Consider the following 26,031-nt stretch of genomic DNA (forward strand, 5'->3'; position numbering starts at 1 on the left):
TGGGTGGGCAGTGGGGAAGCTAAAACTGGCACTCACTGTACATCCAAGAGGCATGTCGCTCTAACATATGTGTACTTTTAGGAGGTTAAATGTATAGCATAGCAGTTCTTGTGGCTTCTCTTAAAAGCCACGGCTAGGCTTAACGACCAGTAAAGCTCGGAGGTCTTCGAGGAAAAGGTGGATAATCTTAAACTGTACAGAAAGGCATTGTGCTAATTAAATGTATGTGATTAAAAAGACACACTTACTGACTAAAGGCTTCATGCTGGACTGTAAAGAGTTTATTAGATGGGGGGGAGTATGTTTAGATTTCAATGGAAAAGTGGGTGGTCATCTATTTTGGGACTTGGGAAAAGTAAAAATACACGATTATCTTCAAGGTGACAGAGGAGAAAACCTCGTGTGCGAACTAGAAAATGGGCATTTGTGTTGAGATTCATATAGATTCATAGAAATATAGAATCAAAGGTCACAGTGCCGAACCTGGAAGCATAAAAGTTATTGACTGTCACCAGTTAATTAGCTAGCATTGACTTATTTTGATCCTGCCAATTAGGGATGTCAAGATTAACCGGTTGTATTATTGTCACAGTTAAGAATTGTAGGACCCACTGTAAACCGCCGTCACGCCTTGGTAAAGACTGAAGAAACTCCTTCCAGTCAGAAACCCGGCCTAAGCAGGGAACAAATCTTTCTGATCCATTTTTGCATGATAAATTGCATCAAGTTGCCAAGGGAAGAGTCCCAAAAGAACCATGTGCTTCTGAGTTTGTTATATCACCATGACTCTGCAAGTACCTGGAATGATATACAGTAGGTTCATTTGTTTAGAATATCATTTGAAAACATTCACACCAATTTGCTTCCTTTAGATATTGCTAATACTAACATTCTATTGCCTATTTATTATTTTTAAATCATCATTTTATTAGGCCTATTATATTTTTTTACATAATAAAGGAAAACGCATTAAGAATGAAAAAATGAAAGGCTGAATGTTCAATTGGTTTTCAATTTACACAACCCTTAAACGTCTTGTTTCTGTTTTTGTAAACATTTTTGACAGGACTGTAAAGGATGAGGAAATAGTTGTGAATAATCGTAAAATCACAATATTCTTCCACACAATAATCGTGACTCAAACATTTAGAATCGTGACATCCCTAAAGCCAGTCTTACATTTTATTAAATGAACTATACATGTACAGTTTTCTTTGATATCTTCTTACTTTTTGTCAGGCATCATACATTTTAACCGAGGATTAAAGGCGAAAGAATTTAGACATAACATCTCATTTGCTTGGAGCTTTTTCCTTGTCAATTTACATCATAAGACCCAGCAATGTCAAACTAAACATCATCTTCAGGTATGACATAGACGCTGCGACTGCTTTAATAATACGCTGTCAGGACATGGCCATTTGACTTTCCCAGTAGCAGAGGGAGAAGGTGACATGTTTATTCCTGAGCCCCTGCATTACGGCACTGCTCCTTTATAAATGTTTGACTCTGATTCAGACCAAAGTGAACTAACTGTGATGGTCCATTGAACATAAGTGGCACTTCAGCTTGACACTTTGGGCTGCACTTTCCTCAAAATCTGTGAATACTGCAATTGTTATTGGTGACTCTATGTATTTGTGTAGAAAGGCCCAGCAGTGAGTTTCCTTGTCATTGGTCAGAATGGAGACATGGAAGCATGGAATGGAAGCATGTACAGATTGAACAAGAGGGGCCCCAGAATCAACCCCTGGGGAACCCCCACAGGTCAAAGCTATTTAGGCTTGTCTTGATCCAATAGTGAATTAAAAAGACAAATAAATTCAGCATTTAAGTCTGGATAAAAGTAAAATTACTTGATATGCATTTTTGATGTAGTAGCAACCAAATAGAACAACAGTTTTGGTGACTGTCTTAAAGTATGTGAAGTTCACTTTAAAGACTGAACTTGACTTGAACTATTAAAAATTGTTTAAACTAGATCTGTCTTTTGGGCTTGGAACGCTTTGTGCACTACTTCAACAGAGAAACTGCTAATCCTCCCAATTGCGCTTTATTATAACCAGAAATACAAAATGTGTGGCTTTAAATTGGCTCCAAAGGTGTTAAACATTTGATTCTGCTTCTCACATGTAAGACGAACAACATGTTCTTTTCTACGGCCCACAACATTTTAATTACCGCCATGAAAGTTACTCAACATCCCAAAAACGTATGCTATATTTTTACTTGGAACCACAACGACATAACCTTGCATAATTTGGGTGCACTTACTTTGTGCTTGGGAGAAACCTCACCTCCTGAAGTGAACATGACAGAGGAGGGGCATGGGCGTCTGGTTAAACTTAGCCGTCGGAGTGGCTTTGAGGTTTCCACTTCATAACCCCAAATATTCACTTTCCTGTTGCGTTCTGAGCGCCTTTAACATGTTCACAATAACATAGTGACTTCAGTGTTGTCAGATGCATTTAAGTCGGGCCAGTTCAGATGGATTTCATATATAGCTGCTGTAATCGTAGGAGAGTGAGAAGGACCAGCGAGAACCCTCCAGTATCAAAGGAGACAGTAGGTTTCTCCTTGAATAGATCTTCCCCCTTTAAAAAAAAAACATTATTTGGACAATTTCTAACCTGTGGCTAAGTTTCCAAATAATTCCCCTAACAGACACATGTTTCCACACTTTAAGTTAATAGGCTCAATTGCTTGTGAAATATATTGTGGTATAGACACGGATCATATAGTGTGTTTTAAAATCTTTCAACCTCTTAACCCCCACCGTAACAGCGTGCATTTTCTCCAGTTTGGCTTCACCCAAATCCAAAAGCTTCTCAACTGGAGCCGACAGGCCAGTGTAACGCCTCATTTGAAAGCTAAGACCTACAAAATGAATCTAAATGGAGCTTTTTCCTCACGGTGTTGCCGCGTTGTCATCACTTTTTAAATTGTTTAAATTGCTTTTTTCCCATCACATTTTCGACATATTTTCATTGCTTTTTGTCACTTTTTTGTCACTTTTAGACATAGTTTCATTGCTTTTGTCACTTTTTTGTCACTTTTTCATCACTTTTGTCACTTGTTCATCACTTTTTTGTCACTTTTCTGTTGCTCTTTTTTGTTGTGTTTCCGTCACTTTTTTGTCACTTTTTCCATTGCTTTTTCTTCGCATTTTTGTCTCTCTTTTGGTGCATTTTCATCCTTGCTTTTGTCTCATTTTGCTGCTATTGTGACACTTTTTTCAAGAAGCTTTCAGATTTGGATTAAATGGTCTCCAAAGACACATACTGCAGTTCTTACCAAACTGGTAACATTCAATATTAATTATGGATCATTTGGAATAACCTGCATTTTCTCGGACAAGGCTGTTGTTCTTCATCCTTTTTTTCTTTTGTCTAAGCAAGACATCATCCTTCACAAACACGGGCTGAGGCAAGATGTGAGTGGTCCTGCTCATGCTGTATCTTCATAATCCTCCATTCATTCACGATCAGCCAACAGTTTGTGACAGTCTAAACATTTGGCACCGATTACCAGCCTCAAATCACAGCCTTGCCTTTCCACGGGATCAGAGGCTTTGATGGGTGCTTTTTGAATGGTTACCCTGGCATTACACACGCTGAGTGGGAGAGCGCCATAATAAGGACTTTGGTTAAGTTACTGGTAATATAAAGTTCCTCCATAAGTCATCAAAGAAATGCTTATGTCGAGCCTACAACAAACGAACACGGTGATTAACTGTTATTTTTACTATATCTAATGACAGGCTACGTGTAAACAGATCCAAAAACACAGAGAGGGGGGGGGGGGGGGTCCGTGATTGGGCATTACGCGCGCGGGTTAAAAAGCGCAGTGATGACGCGCGGGGGAGGCTGCGTCCCTCGAGAGTCGAGACTTTCTCTCTCTCTCTCTCTCTCTCTCTCTCTCTCTCTCTCTCTCTCTCTCTCACCCCCTCTCTCTCTCTCTCTCTCTCCCTCGTGCCCCTGTTTCCGTTTGGATCCGGGACAGAAAGACGCACGGACGAAACAGAAGTCCATTCAGAAACCTACGGTGTATAAATACTGGACAAGCTTCAGCGGAGAGTTATTTCACTTGACAGACCCCACACTCTCGGGACACAACGCGGCTGCGCTCACACAGAAGTGTCATTACGCAGCGGCAGCCTGACCGCATCCAACAAAAAACCACTACAGCACAAGGTGAGCAAGTTCTGTTCATTTTTGAATTGTTTTTGCCATTTCAATTACACGTGTAGATTTGGACAAGAATAGGCCTTTTTCCATTTTATTTTCTTGCTGTAGGGAAATCATTGGCCAAACATGACTTGAGCAAGATTCAGCACGAGCAAAGGTTTTTTTTTTTTTTTTAATGAGATTTGGTTTGTTTTAGCAAAAAATGACAAGGTAAATAATACTGTCTTTGCTAGAATGTCACTATCAGTTTAATTAAGTGTTTGAATACAATGTTTACATTTGTAGCCAAAAGTTGATCGAAAGTAGTATAGGCAAGTGAATGGAATAGACTGGAATATTCTTTATACTGTAGCAGAGTTAAGCAGTTATCGATGCTTTATACTTGCAGACAACCTATCTTTTAAAAAACACATTATAGCTTTTTCAGAGACACCTAAAGTCTCCAAGCCCCTGAGGACAGGTTATTTCTTATTACTACGTCCTGCCAAATGAATGACTCAGGGCTGAATGTGCTCACTATCAGGCACGGCTCGTACAAGATTGTGCACGCTCTCTGCAGAATGACTGGTAATTGTTAATCGAAGTGAATGAAATGAATGTAATCACCTGAGGCCGGAAGAAAAACATTGTGCACAAGATCCGGCGATGAATTTCACAGGTTCACTATGGCCCAATGACCGACCTAACTATAGGGTTAAGTGGTATCCCTTGCCTGATGATGCTCCTGCCTTTTGCTTCGAGTCAATGTGATTTTTTGTATTGAGTATTTTATTCTGTACTCTTATGTGCATGACGCATTTCCACTATAACACTAATCCTCCACAAAAACTGAAACCGTTTACTGGAATATTCCACTATACAGTTTCCCTTTCAGTTTTTGTTGTTTCTATTTCTTGTGTTTCTTGGGGATGGCCAATTCCACATCAATTTGTCATTATTTCTAGATTCCCATTCTGCAGGCGTATAGTGACCCCCTAGTGTCCCTATTGCTCAGCCATACTATTGTGCCAACCATTATGACCACATATAAATAGTATGATTGATCATTTTCAGTATTTGCCAGTTCTCATATCTTTATTATAGAAATTGTATGTCTAATTATGGAAGCAGCAAGTAGGATTTGATATAATAGTTGTGCTGTGATGCATTCTTGGTCTTATGCACTGAGATATGGCAGTTGTTTAGTCTTAGTATGCAGTGCAACACTCTGGGCTGATGGTTTATGTTTTTATCTCACATGAACAGGAGAGAGGCTCTTTATGCGACAAGTGGATTCTAAAAGCTTTCATTTGGATTTGTCTATTTTCATGTTGAATGCGATTGCTTGTACATTATTTTGAAGTAAATTAACCTAGACCAGCAATCCCCAAGCCCTTACCGATTGTTTAGTGAGCTAATTTGTGAAATACATTTACCTCATCTTCAAATTGTAAAGTATTTTCGGCACCATAACATCATTCCCTTCTGCCTTGCTTTGCTTATGTAGAGGAGCAACTGGTGCTGGTGGTGGTGGTGGCTTCGACCCAAAACCACAGACCACTAGCAAATGTTCAGTTTTACAATCCTTACACATTTTAAATCTGCTCCTAAATCACTCCTACATCCTCCGATTGAACAGATTTATGCACTTGGCAGCACTTGTGGAAGCACTTAAAGCAAGATCATGGTCTCCCTGCCAAATCCTGTTACGTCTTGATCATTTGCGTCGCATTGTGTTGTGGAGTTCAGAAGTCAAGCGTAGCTTTTGTGAACCCCGGGGACCCTCCGGTGAATGGTGGTCTCTGTCAAACATCCATGACGGCTTCCTCTCTGTAGTTGCCCGAGCTTGTTTGTGAAAAAAAGGTTGCTGCGCGTCTTGCCCCATCGTTAGTCACAGTGACTAACTCTGGATGTCTGGCTCTTCTCTTCCAGGGAACAATGAAGACGCTCCTGCCTTTGGTGGCTCTACAGCTGCTCCTGGCTCCAGTGCACTCGGTGAATTTACACACAACACAAACACGTGAAACACTATAGCCTTCTTCTCTCACTTTGGGCTGATCCTTTTATAGTAGCAACAGGAAATCATCTGTCGCCAAGTGTGCAGTTTAGTGTGAGCATGTTCATCTTCATTTAGCTCAGCTTTGATTAATATTATGCATTACAAGCATGACAAGCACCTTCAAGTTCGCTGAGTGATGGTAAGTTTGGTAAGTGATGGTAAGTTTCTTATGTAGCAACAGGAGCCTTGATGGCGACTAACGGGGACATTTCATAACCATTCATACCAACTAATCATGACATGGGGCTGACCTTTCAGTGAGATGGCAGCTCTACCGACTGAGCCACTCTGTCCACTGGCATCTCACTGAAATGTTATTAGTTTGGTATTTATGAGCTTGTCCACTCGGTCAACTGTATGTTCCTCCACGGGTTGTTCCCTGTTTGTCTATTTTCTAGCTTTTGAAGGGGTTGTATGTCGGCCTGTCACGATAACAAATTTGAAGTTCGATACATTGAGGCAGGAAAGTATTGCGATAAATGATATTATTGAGTCTAACGATACTAGACACTGCCAACTCTCAGGCACAAAAATGACAGTAGACCATAGTTTACTAGTTTAAGTGCATCATCATATCCTAAAATACCACACAAGCTGCAATAAACATGAAATATATTGAAACTCAATTTGCTTCAGTGAAAAATCAAAGTTTTGCAAAGAAAGAATGGGGGGAAATGCTAATAAATGTACAGACGATAAATATCGAGCCCAAAAATGTATCGTTTATCGTTTTTTTAATTTAATGATAAGTCAATATAGTATTTATCGTGACAGCTCTAGTTGTGTGGTGTTGTCTGTGTAGATCCTTCCCACTTCAATATAATTTTTATATATGGCATTTCCTGTGGTTCAATCCTCTAAAGCAGTGGTTCTCAAAGTGTATGATGACAATATGACCCGTTTGACCAACTTCCTTTCATTTAAATGCCCATTTTAAACCAGTCTGCTCTCATGCGCAGGGTCCTGGTGGAGACTCATGGGACGCCTGGGGCCCGTTCGGAGATTGCAGTCGCACCTGTGGCTCTGGAGTCACTATGAGGACCAGACGCTGCATCACTCACAGGTTTGGATCACACACACTGTATCATTTAGACATGACCACGTGTATATGTAATGTAGTTTTCTTAACAATAATTGCCAATCAGCATCTATTTCAACACATTTTAGTGTTTTCTGCGCCTTTCTCTATCATGCGTTGACATTTATTTGAATTAAAACTGAAATTGCTATTTGTTTGGCAAAAAGGAGAACTGAAAACAGGGCACTTTCTGTTAGAGATCACCATCATATTTAAACTGATGCTTTTTAATCAATTATAATATCAAGAGTTGAACATAGATTTGGACCTTTTCTGGATGAAACTGGCAGCAGCTGATTAGCAAAACTGCATGCCTTGACTCCTATGTTTTAGGGAGTCAACTATTTCAACATGAAAAGGACTTTTTGGGTGTTGCCATTTGGCTGAGGTTTGGATGGAAATATTTGGCACGTTTGGCTCAACTGAATGATATGAAAGACCAGGCTGAAGCATGAGCAGAACCAGGACATAACCTCTTCAGGTGTTTACGTACAGAAGAGATCTGTTTTTATTTTCTCAAGGGCTTCTGCTACATCCTGAACATTTCGTTTACAGGAATAAAGGTTATCCGAGGTCAAAGTTTTGAGGTAATACAGTACGTGCTCCAATTTAATGAAAACAAAGTTGATTTATTTCTAAAAGACATGTAACCACCGGGCAAAGCATGTAATGAAATATCTGTATCATGTCCGAACAACTGTCTGACGAGCATGTTTTTTTTTGCTTAAACACCGTCATATTTCAAACTATGAGGGGCAAGCTTGTGTAAGAAGAAGAAGCATGTTTAAATAGATACTGTTTGCAAAATACTACACCAAGATGTAATTGTGGCTCCATCTCTGGTCCAGTGTGCGCCAGACTCCTGGTGGCGTGTTGCTGAGTCAGTCCCTTCAGCTCAAAGATGGTAAACAGTGTCCTGCCCTCTTGCATTTTGCTCCAAATAAGCGCTGTTATATCTTGTCTGAATCACGCCTCAAACTACTATAATCAGACTGATGTGGTGTCATTGCATAATTGTATGTATTTGAGGGAATTTCCAGTTTATTGCAATAGTTTTTCTTAAAAACAATACTTAATATACACTGAAAACTATTACCTAACATTCATCCAGCAAACTCACCTGATTAATTTCTCTAGAAAAGTCCAAGGAGACATCTGCATCTGTACGGACATGTCTCGTAATTGACTTTTGGCGTTTTGACGAGAGCGTGTTATGTTTTTGGGGCTTAAAGGCAGGTACTTTGGGAGGTGACTGAACCGTGAGTGTTCGAGAAGGCGGAAAGGAAAGGCGGCAACACGCAACACTGTCTCACTGCTGCATGAGCTGTTGTTTGTGTAAGAGTTAGACCTTTAGGGCAGGGGCTGCAGGCTACAGACAGTGTCAAAGGGAGCACCCAGCTTTGGCTAATCTTTACTTTCATGGATGGTTTAACACGTGTTAAACCGTCTGAACTTTGAAGTGAAGACATTAGATCTTGATTTAACAAAACACTGACACATGGATTATTAAGATACTCTTTCTTTTCTCAGGAAGTGCACAGTAGATGTATGATAACTGTGTACCACTTCTTTTATCAATTGTTTTTCCATCATTTGTTTAACCTGTGAACCCCGCCTTAACCAGGTGCATTTTCTCTAGTTCTTCTCAACTGCAGCTCAGAGCAACAGTGTCATGCTTCATTTGAAAGCTAATACCGACAACACTGATCTAAGATTTTTCCTCGCCACGCTTTTTCGTCATATTCTTTTTATTGCCTTTTTTTGTAATTTAATTGTAATCTTTTTTCTTTGTCTATTTTTTGTCACGCTGTCGTCACTGTTTGTAATGTTTTTGTAATTTGTATTTTTTTTGTAATTTCTTTGTAATTTTTTTTGCATTTGTGTTGCTCATTTTTTTGTATTTTTATGTATTTAAAAATATATATATATACATTATTTGTAAAAAAAAAAAAAAAAAAAAAGAAACAACTTTTTGTCGCTATTTCGATGCTTTTTTTTCAAGGTGCTTTTAGATTTGGGAAAAGCCGATAGGGGGAAAACGTGCTCAGCTCAGGCGGAGGTTAAGAGGTTAAAACATCTACAAACCTTTCCTAAATGGTGATTATCTGGAAGAGCAGGAAGAGCATGAACATGAGCAGTAGTTCTCAAACTTGATTGAGCTCAAATCGGGACTAAACCGGGTCTCAAAAAGGGTCTAAAATAGCTATAAATTGGGTGGTACAAGTGAAGCGACAACTAACTTTTCCTTCTTCACATCTAGGACTGATGGAGGGCACAACTGTGTAGGACCAGAGAAGTCGTATCGCTCCTGCAACATTCAGGTAGATAAAGATATCACACAATAATGATCAAGTACTAAACTATATCTGCTTTGTGCCTGCTTTATCATGTACGTTTTCTATTTACTCTTCGATCGACTCAGGACTGTCCTGAGGGCGCCAGGGATTTCCGTGAGGAGCAGTGTTCTAAGTTCGATGGCACAGACTTCCAGGGCAAACGTTACAAGTGGCTGCCTTATTATGGAGGTGTGTCTCTAGATAAAAATACACATAACTTTAATGGAATATGGGTTCATGAATGCTCTTTTGTATAACAGCGGAGAACCCGTGTGAGCTGAACTGCATGCCTCGAGGAGAAAACTTTTACTACCGCCACCGCAGTTCAGTCGTGGACGGGACGCCCTGCCACCCGGGGCGCAATGACGTCTGTGTGGGCGGCGTCTGCAAGGTAAGAACGCACTAAAGGGAAATTATCATCATAGAAATCATCAGCAGACATGAAAAACATAAAGCTCTTGAAGTGGTCCAAGCAGTTTGAGGCAGTTATGTAAGAAATAGAATAATTATACAGGTAAAAGTAAGAAAATAATACTAATAGTAATGCTATTTAACCTCTTAACCCCCGCCTTAACCAAGCACATTTTCTCCAGTTTGACTTTAACCAAGTCTAAAAGCTTCTCGACTAGAGCTCTCATCCATATTTGAAAGCTAAGATCTACAAAACTCATCTAAACTTCTTCCTCGTAAGGATTGCCACGTTTTCATCATTTTCGGTTGTGTTTTCATCATGTTTTTGTTGCTTTTTTGACATGTTTTGGTCACGTTTTTGTGGCTTGATCACAGTTACATTACAGGGGGAAAAAAGGCCAAAACGCTCGAAAACAGAATTGAAAACCCAAATAAAAACTTGACGAAAAAATGTATGAAAACGTGGCAAAAATGGAAGAAGTTTATATGAGTTTTGTAGGTCTTGGCTTTCAACTGCGGTGTTAAAGCAGTTCTAATCTCATGCCCCTAAAGGCCAAAAGCGCCACTGCAGGTATCATACCATGTTGCGTTTTTTTACTCATTAATTGTCCGTGAGAGTACATACTAGGCTGACAGAAAACACAAAGGGAGAGAGGGATATTGTACATCCAATTACACAATGGAGATGATTTTTTTCACTCAAACTTGGCTGTAAATACTGTTTAAGTGTTGCTAGCCCGCAGTTAGCTTTGCCTGTTAGCCTGTTAGCTTCTTCTTCGTGATTCCATTAGTGCGTATTTGTGGTTCCTACCCGGTGGCAGCAAAGTTGCAAGGGTGGTTTTCTGGCCAGAGAAAGATCCCACTAACACTTATGTTACCCCCAGAGGGACTACGAAAAGGATTTATTAAGGTAAACAAGTTACTTAGTACTGCTTTAAACTGGCCTATAGGCTGCAAGCTCCAGTCAAGAAGCTTTTAGATTTGCGTAAAACTGGAGAAAATGTGCTTGGTTAAAGTAAGGGTTAAGGGGTTAAGAGATTTTTAGTTGCTGCTTTACCCAAACAATTACCAACCCTCAAAAAGGATATTAAATGGGATAAACATAAGTATTTATACTGTATATATGTTCTATTCGTTTTTTTTTAGTATAAGCTAAAAATGATCCATGCAATCTGCTTTTGGGGCATAGTCTGTGAATGTGTTAAGATGCTTTACATATTGTTCCCCTTAAGGCTTTGACACTTTAAAGCAAGAGTGAGACCTCGAGCAACTTCTAAACATAAAATATGGAATTTCCTTTTATTGTCTTTCTATTGCAAAACTCCAAAATGCAAATAAACCACATTTTATTGGAACCCACCTATAGTGTGTGTATGCCATAACCTTCAGTCTGAACTTGTCCTCTTCATACCTCCCTGTAGAAACACCCCCTGTTTTTACACACGTTTATTGTCTAATAACTTTGGAGTCATGCTGTGTTTGTGAGGCTCCGGAGGGAAACAAGAGCGGAGTAAACTGGATAAGTGCATGTTTCAAAATGAGTAAATCCTTCAACGACACCTCACTTTACGACTTTCATGGATCACACGACGACTTTAGAGCAGCATCTTTTAGGGTTTGCATTTTCCATGTTTGCTATGTTGACTTAGATTGTGCAAATATTATAGAAAAGTAAGAACATGGTGAAAACATTTATTCTTTAAAATAAGAATAGACAAAATAAGAATAGACAAAGAAATTACCTGTCTTGGTCTTCATAATATTGAATGAATTACTTCTAATATAAGATTAAAGGTATATGTGGAAGAGAGAACAGTTGCACTACTTTGATAGAAGAATCTACAGCGTGTCTGTGAGAGATTGCTCGTGGATTGGGCTGAGAGTCAGACGTACTATATACATTGGAGCCCCTAAAGAGTAGTGCACCTCTAACAGGAGCTGAACAGTGGAATCTCAGAATAATTTGTCGATGTCAACACCTCTTCTCCTCTCATTACGGTCTCCGCTGATTGTTACTGTAACCTGTGTCCTCTCCACGGTTGTGCTCACAGCAGTTGCTCAGATCTACCGGTCCTAATATAGATTTAAATGACTCACTTTCTGTCCAGTATTTTGTTTTCTGGTTTTGTAGTTGGTAGGTTCCCAGACACTTTGGTTTCCACAACATTAAATCCAGTCTTTTTGGTTTGGCCTGCAGATGTGCAATTCTGTGACTGGGCATTTTTATTTTCACTGCTTGTTTATCTTTTTCTGTCATTGTGCAATATGTATTATTTTTGACCTATTCCATTCAATCTTACCACACTAATCTTACTAATTCGATTCTTCTTTCAGCGTCTTGGTTGTGACAACATGCTGGAGTCTGCTCAGCAGGAGGACCCTTGCCTGCAGTGTGGGGGCAACGGCCAAACCTGTCGCCAGGTCAAAAACACCTTCTCCGTACGGGATCTGCCCAATGGTTTGTCCTTTTAAGCATCAATGGAAAACACACATGCTATTCGATAGTTACACTTTTTTTTCCTTTCCTATTTGTCAAGGCTACAACCAGATGTTCATTATCCCTGTTGGTGCGACTACAATTAGCATTAGAGAATCTGTGGCCACTCGCAACTACCTCTGTGAGTTTTGAAAGCAATCTCTTTTTACAAACCTAAAACTATGCATTTATAAGGAAAACGTCTTTGTGCAGCTATTAAGAATCTGAGGGGTGAATACTACCTTAATGGTCACTGGGTCATCGAGTTCTCCAGAGCCACACCAATCGCTGGGACCGTCCTGTACTACCAGCGAGGGGCTGAGGGCGACAATGTCCCAGAAACTATCATTGGCCGTGGACCCACCACTGAGCCTCTGGTGGTAGAGGTCAGTACTTTAACATTTGTGTATTATGTAATGAAATTGTTGGAATTTTTTTTAATTTTTGCTGTCTCCCTAGTTGATCAGCCAAGAGCCAAACCAGGGAGTAGATTACGAGTTTTATCTCCCCAAAGGACGCTCCACTCAGGGATACTACTGGAGCTTTGGATCCTGGTCGGCCTGCAGCAAAGAGTGTGGATCAGGTAGGACAACTTCTCCAAGTGTACAATGCTGTATGTATTTAGTATTTCTTTAATTTTGTGTCTCTTCCAGGATACCAGAGCCGTTTGGTTTTCTGCACCATTGATCATGAGGCGTATCCAGACTACCTCTGTGCCTCTCTGCCCCGACCACAGAGCAACAGAACCTGCAACCCACAGGAGTGCCCACAGGTCCACAGGTAGGACATTAAAAAAACGTAGATTGTTAGATAGATAGAGTACATATGCATGTGTGATCTTCTGCAGCAGATTCAGATTTTGTTATATTGTTGCTTTATGATTGTTAAAAAAGGATGGCCTACCTCTATCCACCAAAGTTGTGGACAAAGAAACCCAGAGCACTTATATTCAGGTAACTGTATAGTAAGGTAGACCTAGTAAAGACTATAGTAGCAGTACAATAAAATAATCTTGTAGATTTCTATAAATTTCTAAGAATCACTGAAGTAAACAATCACATTAGTCATAGTTTTCACCAAATAGTTCACCAGCTAAATTCATGTAGCTACATTTTAATCACTGGTTGTAAATGATGTACTCTCTGTATGTTTCACCGTTGTGTTCTAGTTGTAGAGGCGTTACATACTTTCTTGTGAAACAACTTGAGCACTTTCTTTTACCATTGATTATTGATTTGTTTTTTAGCTTGTAATGTAATTTAGGCTTAACTCTCATCCTGTCCCGTCTCTACTGTCCCATAACTCACAGCTGGAAGACTGGTGAGTGGAACGCCTGCTCTGTCACCTGCGGAGGGGGCTCCCAGGTTCGTACTGTGCAGTGTATTACCCATGATGCATCCGGGCCCCGTGTGGTGGAGGACGCTGTGTGCGCGGCCTACTCGGAGGCGCCCCCCACCATGCAGACCTGCAACATGCACCAGTGCGCCCAGTACCGCGCCAGCAGGTGGAGCCCGGTAAGAGAGCTGAGATGCTGAGTTTTCTACATCGAAGAATTTTTAATAACATTTGAATTTATTTTAAGTTCAATTCAAAAGGTTTAATGAACTTTTTGTACAACTTCAGTCCAGTTTTTTGGGTAATATAGACAAGTCAGCCCAGTCTAGCTTTACATAAATAATCATCCAGCCTCGAGGTTCGATTATTATTACAACTATAGGCACTAAACCATGTCCCACGCCTTCCCTTCACACTGTAGACTAAACTGTGCTCCCCTTTACGTCTCCAGTGTTCCGCGACCTGTGGCTCCGGAGAGCAGACCCGGGACGTGAACTGTGTGGGGTCTGGGGGCATGAGGCTGGAGGAGACGGCCTGTGCCGCTGTGCCACGGCCGCCCTCCATCAGAGCCTGTCAGGCAGCATCGCCCTGTCCCAGAGAGCTCAGCTGGCATGTCACACCCTGGGGTCTGGTAAGGGCATGACTTAGCAACTACACATCACAATGAAAATGTATGCGGGTATTGTGTAGGCTTTGTGAGGAGCTCTTGCTGTAACTTTACTGCATGCAAGAAATAAATGAGAGGACTTTACACATAGCGTATTTTCTGGACTATAAGTCACACTTTTTTTCACAGTTTGGCTGGGGGTGCGACTTATACGCAGGTGTGACTTATATATCAAAATATATCATTTCACATTTGTTTTTTCACTTACTATACCACTGAAAATTTAAAAACAGTTAGGTTTTGAGGGAGCCAGAAGCTTGTGAGGGACTGGTGAAAACTGGAGGTTACTCTAACTGGAATGAAGAAAACAAAAAAAGCTAATTGTGGGCTAAAAGCTAGATGGCCACAGCTAGAGGAACGAGTTTGCAAATGGGTGCTTGAACAATGTGCTGCCGGGAGAGGCTTGTCAACGGTGCAATTCCGCCTCCGTGCCCAGGTAGCTGCCAAGGCTGGTGCGACTTATACTCCAAAGCAACTTATATATGTTTTCTTCTTCTTCATTATGCATTTTTTAGCTGGTGCGACTTATACTCTGGAGCGACCTGTAGTCCAGAAAATACAGTACTTTTTAAAAACTTTTTTGTCAAAGAAGGTTAGTAAAATGTTCATTGTTCTCCCATTCAGTGCTCGAGAAGTTGTGGCTCTGGGTCTCGTGAGCGACAGGCGACATGCTCGGACAGAGAGAGACACCTGTACCCTGCGGACCAGTGCAGCACGCAGCCCAAACCCTCCACTATGGAGCGCTGCAACACCCAGCCCTGCTACAGCCCGCAGAGTCAGTGCCAACACTCACGGCAGACCTATGTGCATTTAAAACCTGAGCATACTGTATTGTATTTGTATATCCTGCAGGTGTCCCCAGTATTCAGGACCCACGTGGACATGACAGCTCCCAGACCGGCTTCCAGCCCTATGTCCCAGACACAACAGGTGCGCCATCCTAAACAGGAATTCCTTAGATGTATAGATAGTTTTAGCTTTAGTCATTTTGCATGGTATGACAAGGATAATATAATTTGTTTATCGTATTTGTCTCCACTGGTTATATTTTAAATCATTATCTGTAGACTACGGTAATTTTTCACAAAACATTACTGGTCACTAGCTTTCTAATTAGGGGACATTTTGTTACATAAACCTGTCACTTTGTCCCTCTGAGCCGCCCCTCCTCCTCTTGTCCCGGCTCTAATTATCCTCCGTGTTTTCTGGGCTCCACTGCCACTGTCAGCCTGATTAAAATGCTTTCTAACCACTGAAGTGTGTTACAGCTTTGACTGCAGTGTTTCTGGCAAGTTCGCTTTGTTTGTGTTGTTTTGTTTTGTTTGTGACTCTCGATGTTATGAGTTTGCTCGAGGTAATATCGCGATAATGCTACAATTAATTTGAACAAAAAACTGAATTTACTTAAGCAATTTTTAGCGTTTACCTTTCCTTCCATTGGATATATCCAGCATGCCACAATACTTACTGGAGCCACATGGGATCATCTATTTAAACAGGGGTTTTCCAAGTACATACATAATCACATTGTTTGTGTATATGTACAACCAGTAGTGGATAAGTAGGGTTAAAAAAAGAGGTTAAAAAAAACAGTGAGTATGCTAGAATCAGACTCCTTTAAAATAGACTTAACCCTTTTCTCATTTACTAAACCAATTAAAACAACAGCAAGGCCTGTAAAAGAGCCTTTTCGTTCTCTGTGATTATTGGTTTTAGATCTTGCAGAGCCTCCACAGTTTTTAAGCTGCATTAGCCGCCATGCAGTCAACACTGGTGCTTCCATCGATAGGCTGTTATTTAGAAAAATACATACTCGGTATCGGTTTGGTGACAGTTTAATTCAGTGTGCCTTCTGGTTTACTAGGTCCTAATCTGGAGCTTTTTCTTACCTGGGTGCAGAGGTTACACTTATATAAAGAAGGAGGATTTCAGTAACATGTAATTGAGTCCTGAAAATAAATGTAGAGCCTATGTTTTGCCTCTGCACATTACATCTGGCAGTAACGCTCCATTTTGCATCAGTAAAGTTATTTTGAGTGAAAAGTCCTAAACGCTGCATCTCTAACATGTAATCAAACGTTTTATTTGGTCTCGTAGCTCGCCGTACAGACCCCGTGGACACATCCCGGACCAACGCAGTAGAAGACCCTCATAGCAACGCCCCCGCCATCCACTGCAGCCAATCACGTTACGGCTGCTGTCCCGACGGCCGCACCTCCGCCGGCGGGCCACAGGGCCTGGGCTGCCCACAGATCCAAACCTCAACCCCTGCCCTGCCGTCCTGTGTCCAGACCAGGTACAGAGCCTGCGATTACTATGTGGTTATGCTCCAAGTGTTGAGTTTATGTTTAGTCTTCACATTTATGATCAAGTGACCATTCTGACCAGGGGGTGCGGGGTTGTAGGCCTACCACAAATGTATATTGTTAGTTTTACACATCGCTCTTAAAAATATGAGACCACAGCCTCTGCAGACCATAACAACTATTTCAGTTCAACCATGCACTTCAGGCAGAGCTGAGAGAGACACTGCATACGAGCGATCGCTGTTATTGTTTACTTCCACAATTTTCGCCGGATGTTTTGGTGAATGGAAGGCAACAGCTGATGCATCCAGGCCTCTAACTCGGTTTTATAAAATGATAGATCTGTTACAGCGCAAGAGAAGCAATGCACTGTTTATGGACATTGTTTTTGCTGATTATAGGATTTTAATAAAATGTTTATCAAATATGAAAATGTAAAATGCCTACCACGGCCAATGGATGTGACGACATCGCGATCGCTCGTATTGTGTTGGATGTACCTCTTCTCTCTACTTTTTTATATAGTTTTAGCTTGTGTTACTCTATAGACAATGTTTATTGTAAAAGAAACAGTTATTGTAACTGTAAGCTGAGGTTCTGAAAATTCACGTCTTTATATATCTTGATTGCGGGAATCGATCTTGGCACATCAATTATCAGAATATGATTGGCTTTCATAGCATCTTCTGGAAAAAATATGCCATATTATTTTGCCATATATCGCAAAATTACTCTTTCAGTCTGAATGACATTTTGCCATGTTTTACTAACAGCAACAAAAACTTAAAAATGAGTTCCAGTTTTAGTCATGATTTTCCTAGTTTTCTTATTTCTTCCATAGCCTTGTTTTTATAATGCATCGGTTTTATACAGCACTTTTCTGGACACTCAAAGACGCTTTACATTGCATTATTCATTCACTCCATACTCGGAGGTGGTAAGTTACAGTTGTAGCCACAGCTGCCTTGGGCTAGACTGACAGAAGCGAGGCAACCAGTCTGCTCCATCGGCCCCTCCGAGCACCACTCACTCACTGTGTTTTTCTTTCTCGTGTTGCAGTTACGGATGCTGCCAGGACGGTGTGACGACCGCTTTGGGCCCGAACAGTGAGGGCTGCTCCGAGTATGCGGCCCCGACGCCCACTGTAAGAAAAACATACAGAAGTCAGCTGTTACCAAGCCACAGGAAACATTTAGCAACCAGATCCAGGGACATGTGTGGGAGTCGTCTGCACTTTAGGAAACCAGAACATACAAGCATACTATTTTAGACTCGAACAATGTTTGGTCTGTCTTAGTACATGGTGTTTCTACATATCTCGCAGTCATTCCCAATTTGGAAGATAATTGACGGCTTTTTTGTGTGTAGCAGACACACTGTAGAGCGCGAGAGTGGTCAGCCCTACTCCTACTCTTCCTGTCCTGACCCAATGAAGGGTTACTGTCCAGACCCCATTAAAGGGATATTTCTGGATTTTTGACATAGGGCCTCATTTCCAACTTATCTAGAGTTTTGTTGATTTTTGGTGCTAGGCTAGCGCATGTCTATGGTAACTAGTAGCATTAATAACCTCTTCAAAAATCATCGGGTAGTCCTCCAAACGTTGCCATATCCTTTGTGAATTCCATGTGTAGTAATGCCGGCCGCAGGCAAACAAACTACTGTAGATCCGGTAACCTAGCAGATCATTCCGCCGCTGTGTAGCTTACAACCAGGAAGCTGATGCTGCTATTTAAAAAGTAATTCAGTCAACACAGAAAGATATCGGTAGTCTGGTGTTATAAGTGAATTGCCTCAGATGCATTGTGCTTGGGTCAGACTGTTTTTAATCCAGGCTACTTGTTACCATCGACATGCATTGGCCTAGCACTAGCCTAGCACCACTAAACTCTTCAAATATAAGGACAGCATGAATAAATATATATATTTATATATCTCCAGAAATCTACAACACTCTGGATAACTAGGAAATTTGCCCTATGTCAAAAATCCTGAAATATCCCTTTAACCTGCAGTATTCAAAAGATAGAATAGGCCCTGCCCCTGTCTAAACATAATAACAACCAGTGACAATAATATGTAATACAGTCTGATCAGTACAATTTATTTTAGTAATGCCTCCTCTCTGCACACAGCCTTTTGTAATATTATTTTTAACAGCTATCTTAGCAATAGTAGGAAATAACGGGGTCATTGCTTGCTCCTCTCACCAGGTGGCGTCCTCTCTCCCCACTGAAAATGCCAGACAGTGTCGACTGACCACCTATGGGTGCTGCTTTGACCGCACTTCAATCGCAGCTGGACCAAATGGAGAGGGATGCCCCGACCCACCCAGACACAGTAAGTCACACTGATTTCAAAATAAATGGAAAAATATTAAAATCTCATACCAAAATATGTAATAAATAGTAATAAATTTGCCTGTTTTAGTGATCTGTCTTTTAGTCCCTTTATTTCTTGTATTGATAATTATATTTGATTTAGCTAAATACTGTTAGTTAATTTGTGGGTTTCAAATGCTAGATGTTGCCAGAGTTTTTGAGAATAGTTGTATAATATTTTACTGTAATATTTTAAACATATTTAGGCACTAAGCTTCTCTGCAGCTCAGTCTACCCTTTACTCTTTCCGTCTTTTTTAGTCGAGCGCTCTATCTGCTCCCTGCCCCGTGCCGCCGGCTCCTGCAGTAGATGGATCCCCCGGTACCATTTCGACGTCCTCTCCAACAAATGCGTCCACTTCTGGTTCGGAAGTTGCCACGGAAACAGCAACAACTTCATGACCCGCGCCGAATGCCAGAGAGCTTGCCCGACCCCTGCTCCCAGCCAACAAGACCCCGCTGCGGTCACGACCCCCAGGGAAGCGACACCCTCCAGGGAAAGCACCCCCACAGCCGGACGTCCCGCTTCGGGGGGATCGGGCAGTAGCGCCGCAGGGGCCCGCGATCGCAGCATGGGCCGGGTGTTCACTGTGCAGAGTGGAGCGGCCCCCGCGGGTAGGTACGGGACAAACGCGGCCACGCACGCCCACAGAGCCAGGACCGCGGTGAGGTCACGCCACACCGAAGCCGCCACTGCCCCGGCCGCGGCACACACTGGCCCAGCAGCCAGGTAAGAGCAGAGGATCATGGGAAGTGAAGTTTAACATCTTCTGAATGAAGGAAAGAGGTGAATGTTGCCAAAATGTCTATTCACCGTGACAATATTTATACAATATAATTAAGCTGGTGAAGATTTCTTGCTTTTTGCCACGAGAACGATCGACTATTGTGATGATATTTTGCAAAAGATATCTGAATGTCACGTTTATATTTAAAACCTCCAATCAGCCATAGACAGAAATCTGTAGACAAGCTCCTCCTGTTCAAATAACATTTTGATTTGGTCTTACCAAAGGGTGAATATGAGTGAAAGAACAAAATGTGTTCAAAGTATTGATTTAAAAGTGAAATAATTGCTACACTATGCCTTGTGTATTGCTGTTTGTATATGATTTATGTGTTGCAAGATCGGGCTGCCCAATGTGTAACTAGGATGAAAGTGTTACTTTTAGGAGTTTTTTTGTGAGGCTATTTTCAATAGCAACCTTTTTTTTTTTTTTTTTTTTTACCTTTGTGTTAAATTTTGCAATAGTAACTTCAAATAGAAGTCAGTGGTTCTCAAACTGTGTTATGTTCACCTCTGGTACCTAGAGTCATCTACAATTTTAGACTATTGATTTTAATTAGCGATCATAGTTGCATAAGTCCAATTTTAGGTCTCTTTTAGAGCCTCAGTTTAGTCCTGATTTGACCATGATCTTGGCCTGGAAATACACGAAAGATCAAATATTTTATGAGGTGGTATTTTGGTGAGAAATATTTGAGAAGCACTGGCCTAAATCAAAAGGACTAAAGATAAAGACTAATTGGCATTGAATTTCCCATGTTGTGCAGCCCTATTGCTACTATGATCCAAACCTTTGCTCCACCCAAATCACCGCATCTTTTGCTGGTCGCGTCACAAATCACGCTTTCACGCTTGCTTTGCACCCTTTTTGTTATGGAACCAGGGACTTTTCACCTCACGGCAACCTGCACAAACGGACTCCTATCTTTAATCACATGTGGGACACTTCATTCACTGTCTGGTGGTTGTCTTTTGATGTATTTTGTTTGTCTGCCGCCTTTTCACTGTGTCACCCATTGTCTTTTGGGCTTGTTTTTACCTCACTGTTGTCTGTGAACTAATAAAGGTTGTGCTGTGACGCTAAATGTCTTTGTCTGTGTTTGTCGATCACTGTTTGTCTCATTCAGCTCTTGCCAGGGTTCATTTCTATGTGGGTTTAGTTACTATGTGCCAATTTAATCTTGTCTATTCTAGTCTAGTCTATATCCATTGCCTTTTGGAAACAGACTTATGACAATGACAATCGCTAAGGTTTATTTTGAAATGTCTATCTCTATGATTATTATTTTTCATTTTCTTTAGATATAAAGTTTTAAAGGCTGATGGGTCAAGAATAAGTCATTTTCAATATTTTTTGGTTCATTAAATGTTTGTGGGTGACATATTTGGGTGTTGTGCAACTTTTCCCCTTTCATCAGCCTGTCTGTGGGTGGACTTTTTACTTGCTTTGGTGGACTCCATTTTTCAAATTTCTCTCCATCCTACATCTTTCTTCCTCCATCGATCCATTTCTCTCCATGTGTTTTGTTAAGCCTTCTGTTCCCACAGTTTGACCCTGGGAGGAGTGACCATCGATAAGTCAGACCCGGACACAGTGGAGGCTCTGGTGGGACAGACAGTGGTTCTGCCCTGTCGAGTCAGCCCCCCGCCCTCATCCACTGTGACTGTGGAGTGGAGGAGAGACGGCACTCCTGTGTCCACTAACAGGTGGGCCACTGGATTTATAGTAGAGGTCACTGTGTGGCGCATAGTGTGGCACTGCTTATGGTAGTACTAAGGATCTCCATTTTTTACTTTAGATACTTTTAAGCTTAGGTTCAGTTTAGATTCAGGCCAACACAGTCCTGGATTAGGCCTGTTATTATCAGTATCTATGGCCTTGTCTTCTCCTGTTAATTTACTAAAGTTATTATGAGTGGGAAAAACATACTCCAACAAAAAGAAAGCTCAATTCTTCCCAGCTTTTTAATCACGAAATATAACAGCAGATGGACGTGACATTATCTAGCTACTACCGTTTAAGGATTTTGTTGCTTATGAATTTGTCCTATTCTCTCTCGACAGACACCACCAGCAACCCAATGGCTCGTTGTTGGTCGGTCCTCTCATTAAAACAGACAAAGGCTGGTACCTGTGTGTAGCGACCCAAGAGCAAGAACGAGATCATCGCTACATTTACCTGTCTGTCAATGGTAACAATACACCTCAGACAATGTTCATGACCTGCATATTTAAATGGCACTACACCGGGGCTACCAAAGACTGTAAAATATTGGTTACACACACAACTAAGCCTGAAACCTTTATTACAATTGAATTGTATTGCAATTATAATGACGAAATTGTATGATGTGATGTTGCCAACAAAATATCAATATCTTTATGGGTTCTTATTATGTCTTATTATTATTGCAACCCTGTAGATAATAACGCCTACAGACACGATTTGGAATCCATATTTAGCAGTTCAAGTTTCAGTCTCTAGCGTTAATGCCCCTGGCCATGTCTCAACAGTCTAGTTACTGTACTACAATGAATGTTATGTAATTAATAACAGCCGCTACTTATTTCAGAGGGAACAGCTCCAGTGGATCCCAATTCACACCCAAGTGACGGCCCATTCCCAAAGTAAGAATCTCCTTCTGTCAGACAGCTAAACATAAATAGATATTGCATGTCCTTGAAAGTGCTCTCTGCATGTGTCTGGTCTTATAGGTTTAATATTGATCGGAGCGGTTCGTCTCTGCTGGAGCTGAGAGAAGGACAAACTGCTCGACTGGCCTGCACTGTGCTGCCTCCCTCAGCGCTTCAGTCTGTCAACATTCAGTGGACCAAAGACGGACGCACGCTCACGGACTCAAGGTAACTCTCTTTGTACATTATAAACTATATTATCAAGTGCAGACTACTACAGAGTACAGATGACAGCTCAAGAAACCTTTGTCTGTGATAGGGACCGCATGTACAAATGAGAGCTTATACAAAAAGGACATAATGTGAAGCAATGCTAGTCATCCCTTGATCCATTTGTACAGAATATTTAATCTCACAATGTTACTACTCTTTTGTAGGTTCGCTCAGGATTCTGATGGGACCTTGGTTGTGTGGGCTCTGAGGTCTGAGGACTCTGGTCTTTACACCTGCACTGTGTCCAGCCCACAGCAGCTCGAGCAGCGGCAGTTACAGCTCAGAGTGCAAGGTACGACCACATTCAATGTGAGCGCTCACATGGTCAATGATCAATCTGCGATGGAACAACTTTCGCTTTTGCATACATGTTCAAATTGGGGTTTTACTTATGACAATTGCAATGTTGAATTATTCAAAACTACAAAAACATTTTACATGATGTAACAGGTTGTTGTTTTGTTTCTCAAGATGATTATCTCATCAGAAAGCAGAATGGCTCTTAGGTTGCCAGATCTTATTATGTTTAAAACCAGTTAACAAAGTAACATCAACACTTAACGTTTATCCCCTATCGCAGCATCTGTCCCGTCAAGTCCTAATTAGTGCAAGTGCTGACGTCCATGCTGATCTCTTGAGATCACTAGCTTTAAAATGCAGAATGACATCTTCACATACAGTGAATATTGTACGTCTCTCATCTGCGGCTTAAGGCAACCCAAGTTGAGCCGTAGTTTTAAGATTGACCCACCTACCTAATTTTAAATGAGGAAAAAAAGATTTGATTGTCTTGTGTTGTTATTCCATCAAGTCACCACTAGAGGCCAGTAAAGACATACAGTATAGTTGATTGTTTGTCTTCCCCCATTTAGCCGATTTGAGGATCACTACAGCTCCAAACAACATCGAAGTGTCTGAAGGCAGCACAGCTCTTCTGCCCTGTGTAGTGTCTGGAGACAATGTCAGTATCCGCTGGTCCAGGTACCTGCAACCAACTCACTTGGCATCTATCTATCTATATCTATATCTATATCTATATCTATATCTATATCTATATCTATATCTATATCTATATCTATATACATCTCTCTCTCTCTCTCTCTCTCTCATATATATATAAACTTCAGCCCTTCTTGCTGAGTGCTAACCACTCACAGCCTACTTTCAAGCATAGAATAATCATGATTTACTATGCATCCACAATTGTTTTTTTGTTATCCAACAGAAATGGTGTCCCAGTGAGACCGGACGGGCGTAACATCCAGGTGTCGTCTGACGGGAGCCTGGTCTTTCACAGGGTGAAGCCCTCAGATGAAGGCACCTACAGCTGCAACGCCTTCACCGGGATCTACTCTGTGAGCGCCACTGCCGAGGTCCGAGTCATCAAGAAGACCGAACTGGGTGAGGCGTGGAGAAAAATACTTACCTGACATTTTGAACTTGATCATTGTGCACCAAAAGATTTATTATCTTATGTATGAAACTGTACTCCTCTCTCTCAGATAATGATATTCCTCCGGACTGTGTGGACCTACCGGAGCTGGCCAACTGTCAGCTGATCGTTTACGCCCGACTCTGCTCCAACCTGTACTACTCCAGCTTCTGCTGCGCCAGCTGCACCAAGCACCAGCGGACCGACAGGTTTAAGCGTTTTGGCTAGAGAGAGACAGGACGAGAGGAGAGACAATGGCACAGAAAGGAAACAAAAACATCTGAGCCTCTTGGAGACATTTACAAAGTGCAACAAATGGACTCATTATCCTTTTGTGTTTTTAACTCACAAGAAATCTATGAATGTAACTTTAGATGGTCATTCACTGCTTAAGTTTAACACTGAAACTGGAATTATGGGACTTTTCCTATCATTGACCTCATAATGTTATAAAAGGTGGTGAACTATGATGCAGAAAACTTCACTGGATATTATATTTTTTCACATTCTCTGTTTTTAGAGAACATGATTATTGTTTTCCTCGTTTGTATCTGTTCGGTTTGTCTCTTGGTGATGATATTATTGTAATATATTTGGTATTAAAAACTTTATTTTGATATATTGACTTATTGCAAGTATGATATCCATGATAATCATTTTTCAAACGCTGCAATGCAGTTTTTTAGTTTACAAACAATGAAACTAGACTCAGATAATGTTTTAACTACGTGTCATCCAATCTCATTCCTTACTTTCTTAATGCTGATATCCTAATTCTTCAGAGAGTTTATAAGCACATTTCACAACTTTCAAGGCGTAAATGCTTTATAATTAGATGCACACAAGACTTTATTCTCTCACAAATGTCTGCTTTGGCAATATACTGAATTAAAAATGTGTTTTATTACACTACTAGAAAAAAGAATCTGGTATATAGGCCTATGACAGATCAGCTACTTAATGGGACATGAGAGATATTTCAGGTAAAGTAGTAAAATCTGTCAACGGGAATGTAGCAATACGCTGCAATTGTTGACACATTTATAGGAAATGTGGTTGGCTCATTTACTTAGAATAAGTCAATGAATATGTGTCTTTCTCTGCATTGTAAGTGCTACCCTGCTGTTTTATGGATGTCTCACTGTTTTATTGTTGCTTTTCGGTTTTAACAAATGTCCTGAGCTAAATCTTAACACCCATCACTCAACTTACCGCTCAAGCTATTGTCAATATAATGTGTGTCTCTGTGTTATTTCTGCCTCTTCATAACTACCTCAGCAGCAGAGTATGGTGTTTCTGTTTAAAATGAGATGGTTTTCTGTAGCAGCAGGAGAGCAGCTATTACAAAGACAGTGTTTCTTTGGGGTTTCCTGTTTATCTCACAACATTTATTTTTGTGCATTTTACTTTCAGGGCCTGAAGGACAACCATAATGGGCAGTTTCAGATTGAAGAAAAAAGTCTTTAAGGCATAGTTATGTCATGTGGAAACAAGTCAAAATGTTTTTTTTTTCTGCATTGTGCCAGTTTACATTAAAATATATGTGTAAGTGTTGAGGGTTTCACTCTTCTTCAGCCGCTCTTTACAGCATAGGTGTCTTAAGTTCATGTGTTGTTACAATTCAAACATGTCAATTCTACTTTGTTATGGAGGATTAATTGAACAGTATGGTGAACGTCTCGGGGATGTAC

The 26,031-nt window shown here is 40.9% G+C and overlaps 1 protein-coding gene across 1 annotated transcript; it reads left to right on the forward strand.

Moving 5' to 3' along the window:
* Nucleotides 1-4,031: 4,031 nt before the first annotated feature.
* Nucleotides 4,032-24,890, forward strand: paplna (papilin a, proteoglycan-like sulfated glycoprotein). Its single transcript, XM_079573307.1, has 28 exons — nucleotides 4,032-4,193; nucleotides 6,099-6,161; nucleotides 7,185-7,288; nucleotides 9,564-9,624; nucleotides 9,726-9,828; nucleotides 9,900-10,030; nucleotides 12,385-12,508; nucleotides 12,588-12,668; nucleotides 12,740-12,912; nucleotides 12,986-13,109; nucleotides 13,180-13,306; nucleotides 13,420-13,479; nucleotides 13,836-14,040; nucleotides 14,313-14,492; nucleotides 15,153-15,303; nucleotides 15,381-15,458; nucleotides 16,626-16,824; nucleotides 17,894-17,978; nucleotides 19,048-19,174; nucleotides 19,476-19,944; nucleotides 21,550-21,708; nucleotides 22,066-22,193; nucleotides 22,575-22,629; nucleotides 22,717-22,863; nucleotides 23,073-23,200; nucleotides 23,781-23,889; nucleotides 24,134-24,309; nucleotides 24,411-24,890. The coding sequence occupies exons 2-28, from the start codon at nucleotides 6,105-6,107 to the stop codon at nucleotides 24,566-24,568; spliced, it is 3,699 nt and encodes a 1,232-aa protein (XP_079429433.1). The 5' UTR covers nucleotides 4,032-4,193; nucleotides 6,099-6,104; the 3' UTR covers nucleotides 24,569-24,890.
* Nucleotides 24,891-26,031: the final 1,141 nt, after the last annotated feature.

Source organism: Gobius niger (assembly GCF_951799975.1).
Source record: "Gobius niger genome assembly, chromosome: 16".
Taxonomy (NCBI): Eukaryota; Metazoa; Chordata; class Actinopteri; order Gobiiformes; family Gobiidae; genus Gobius; species Gobius niger.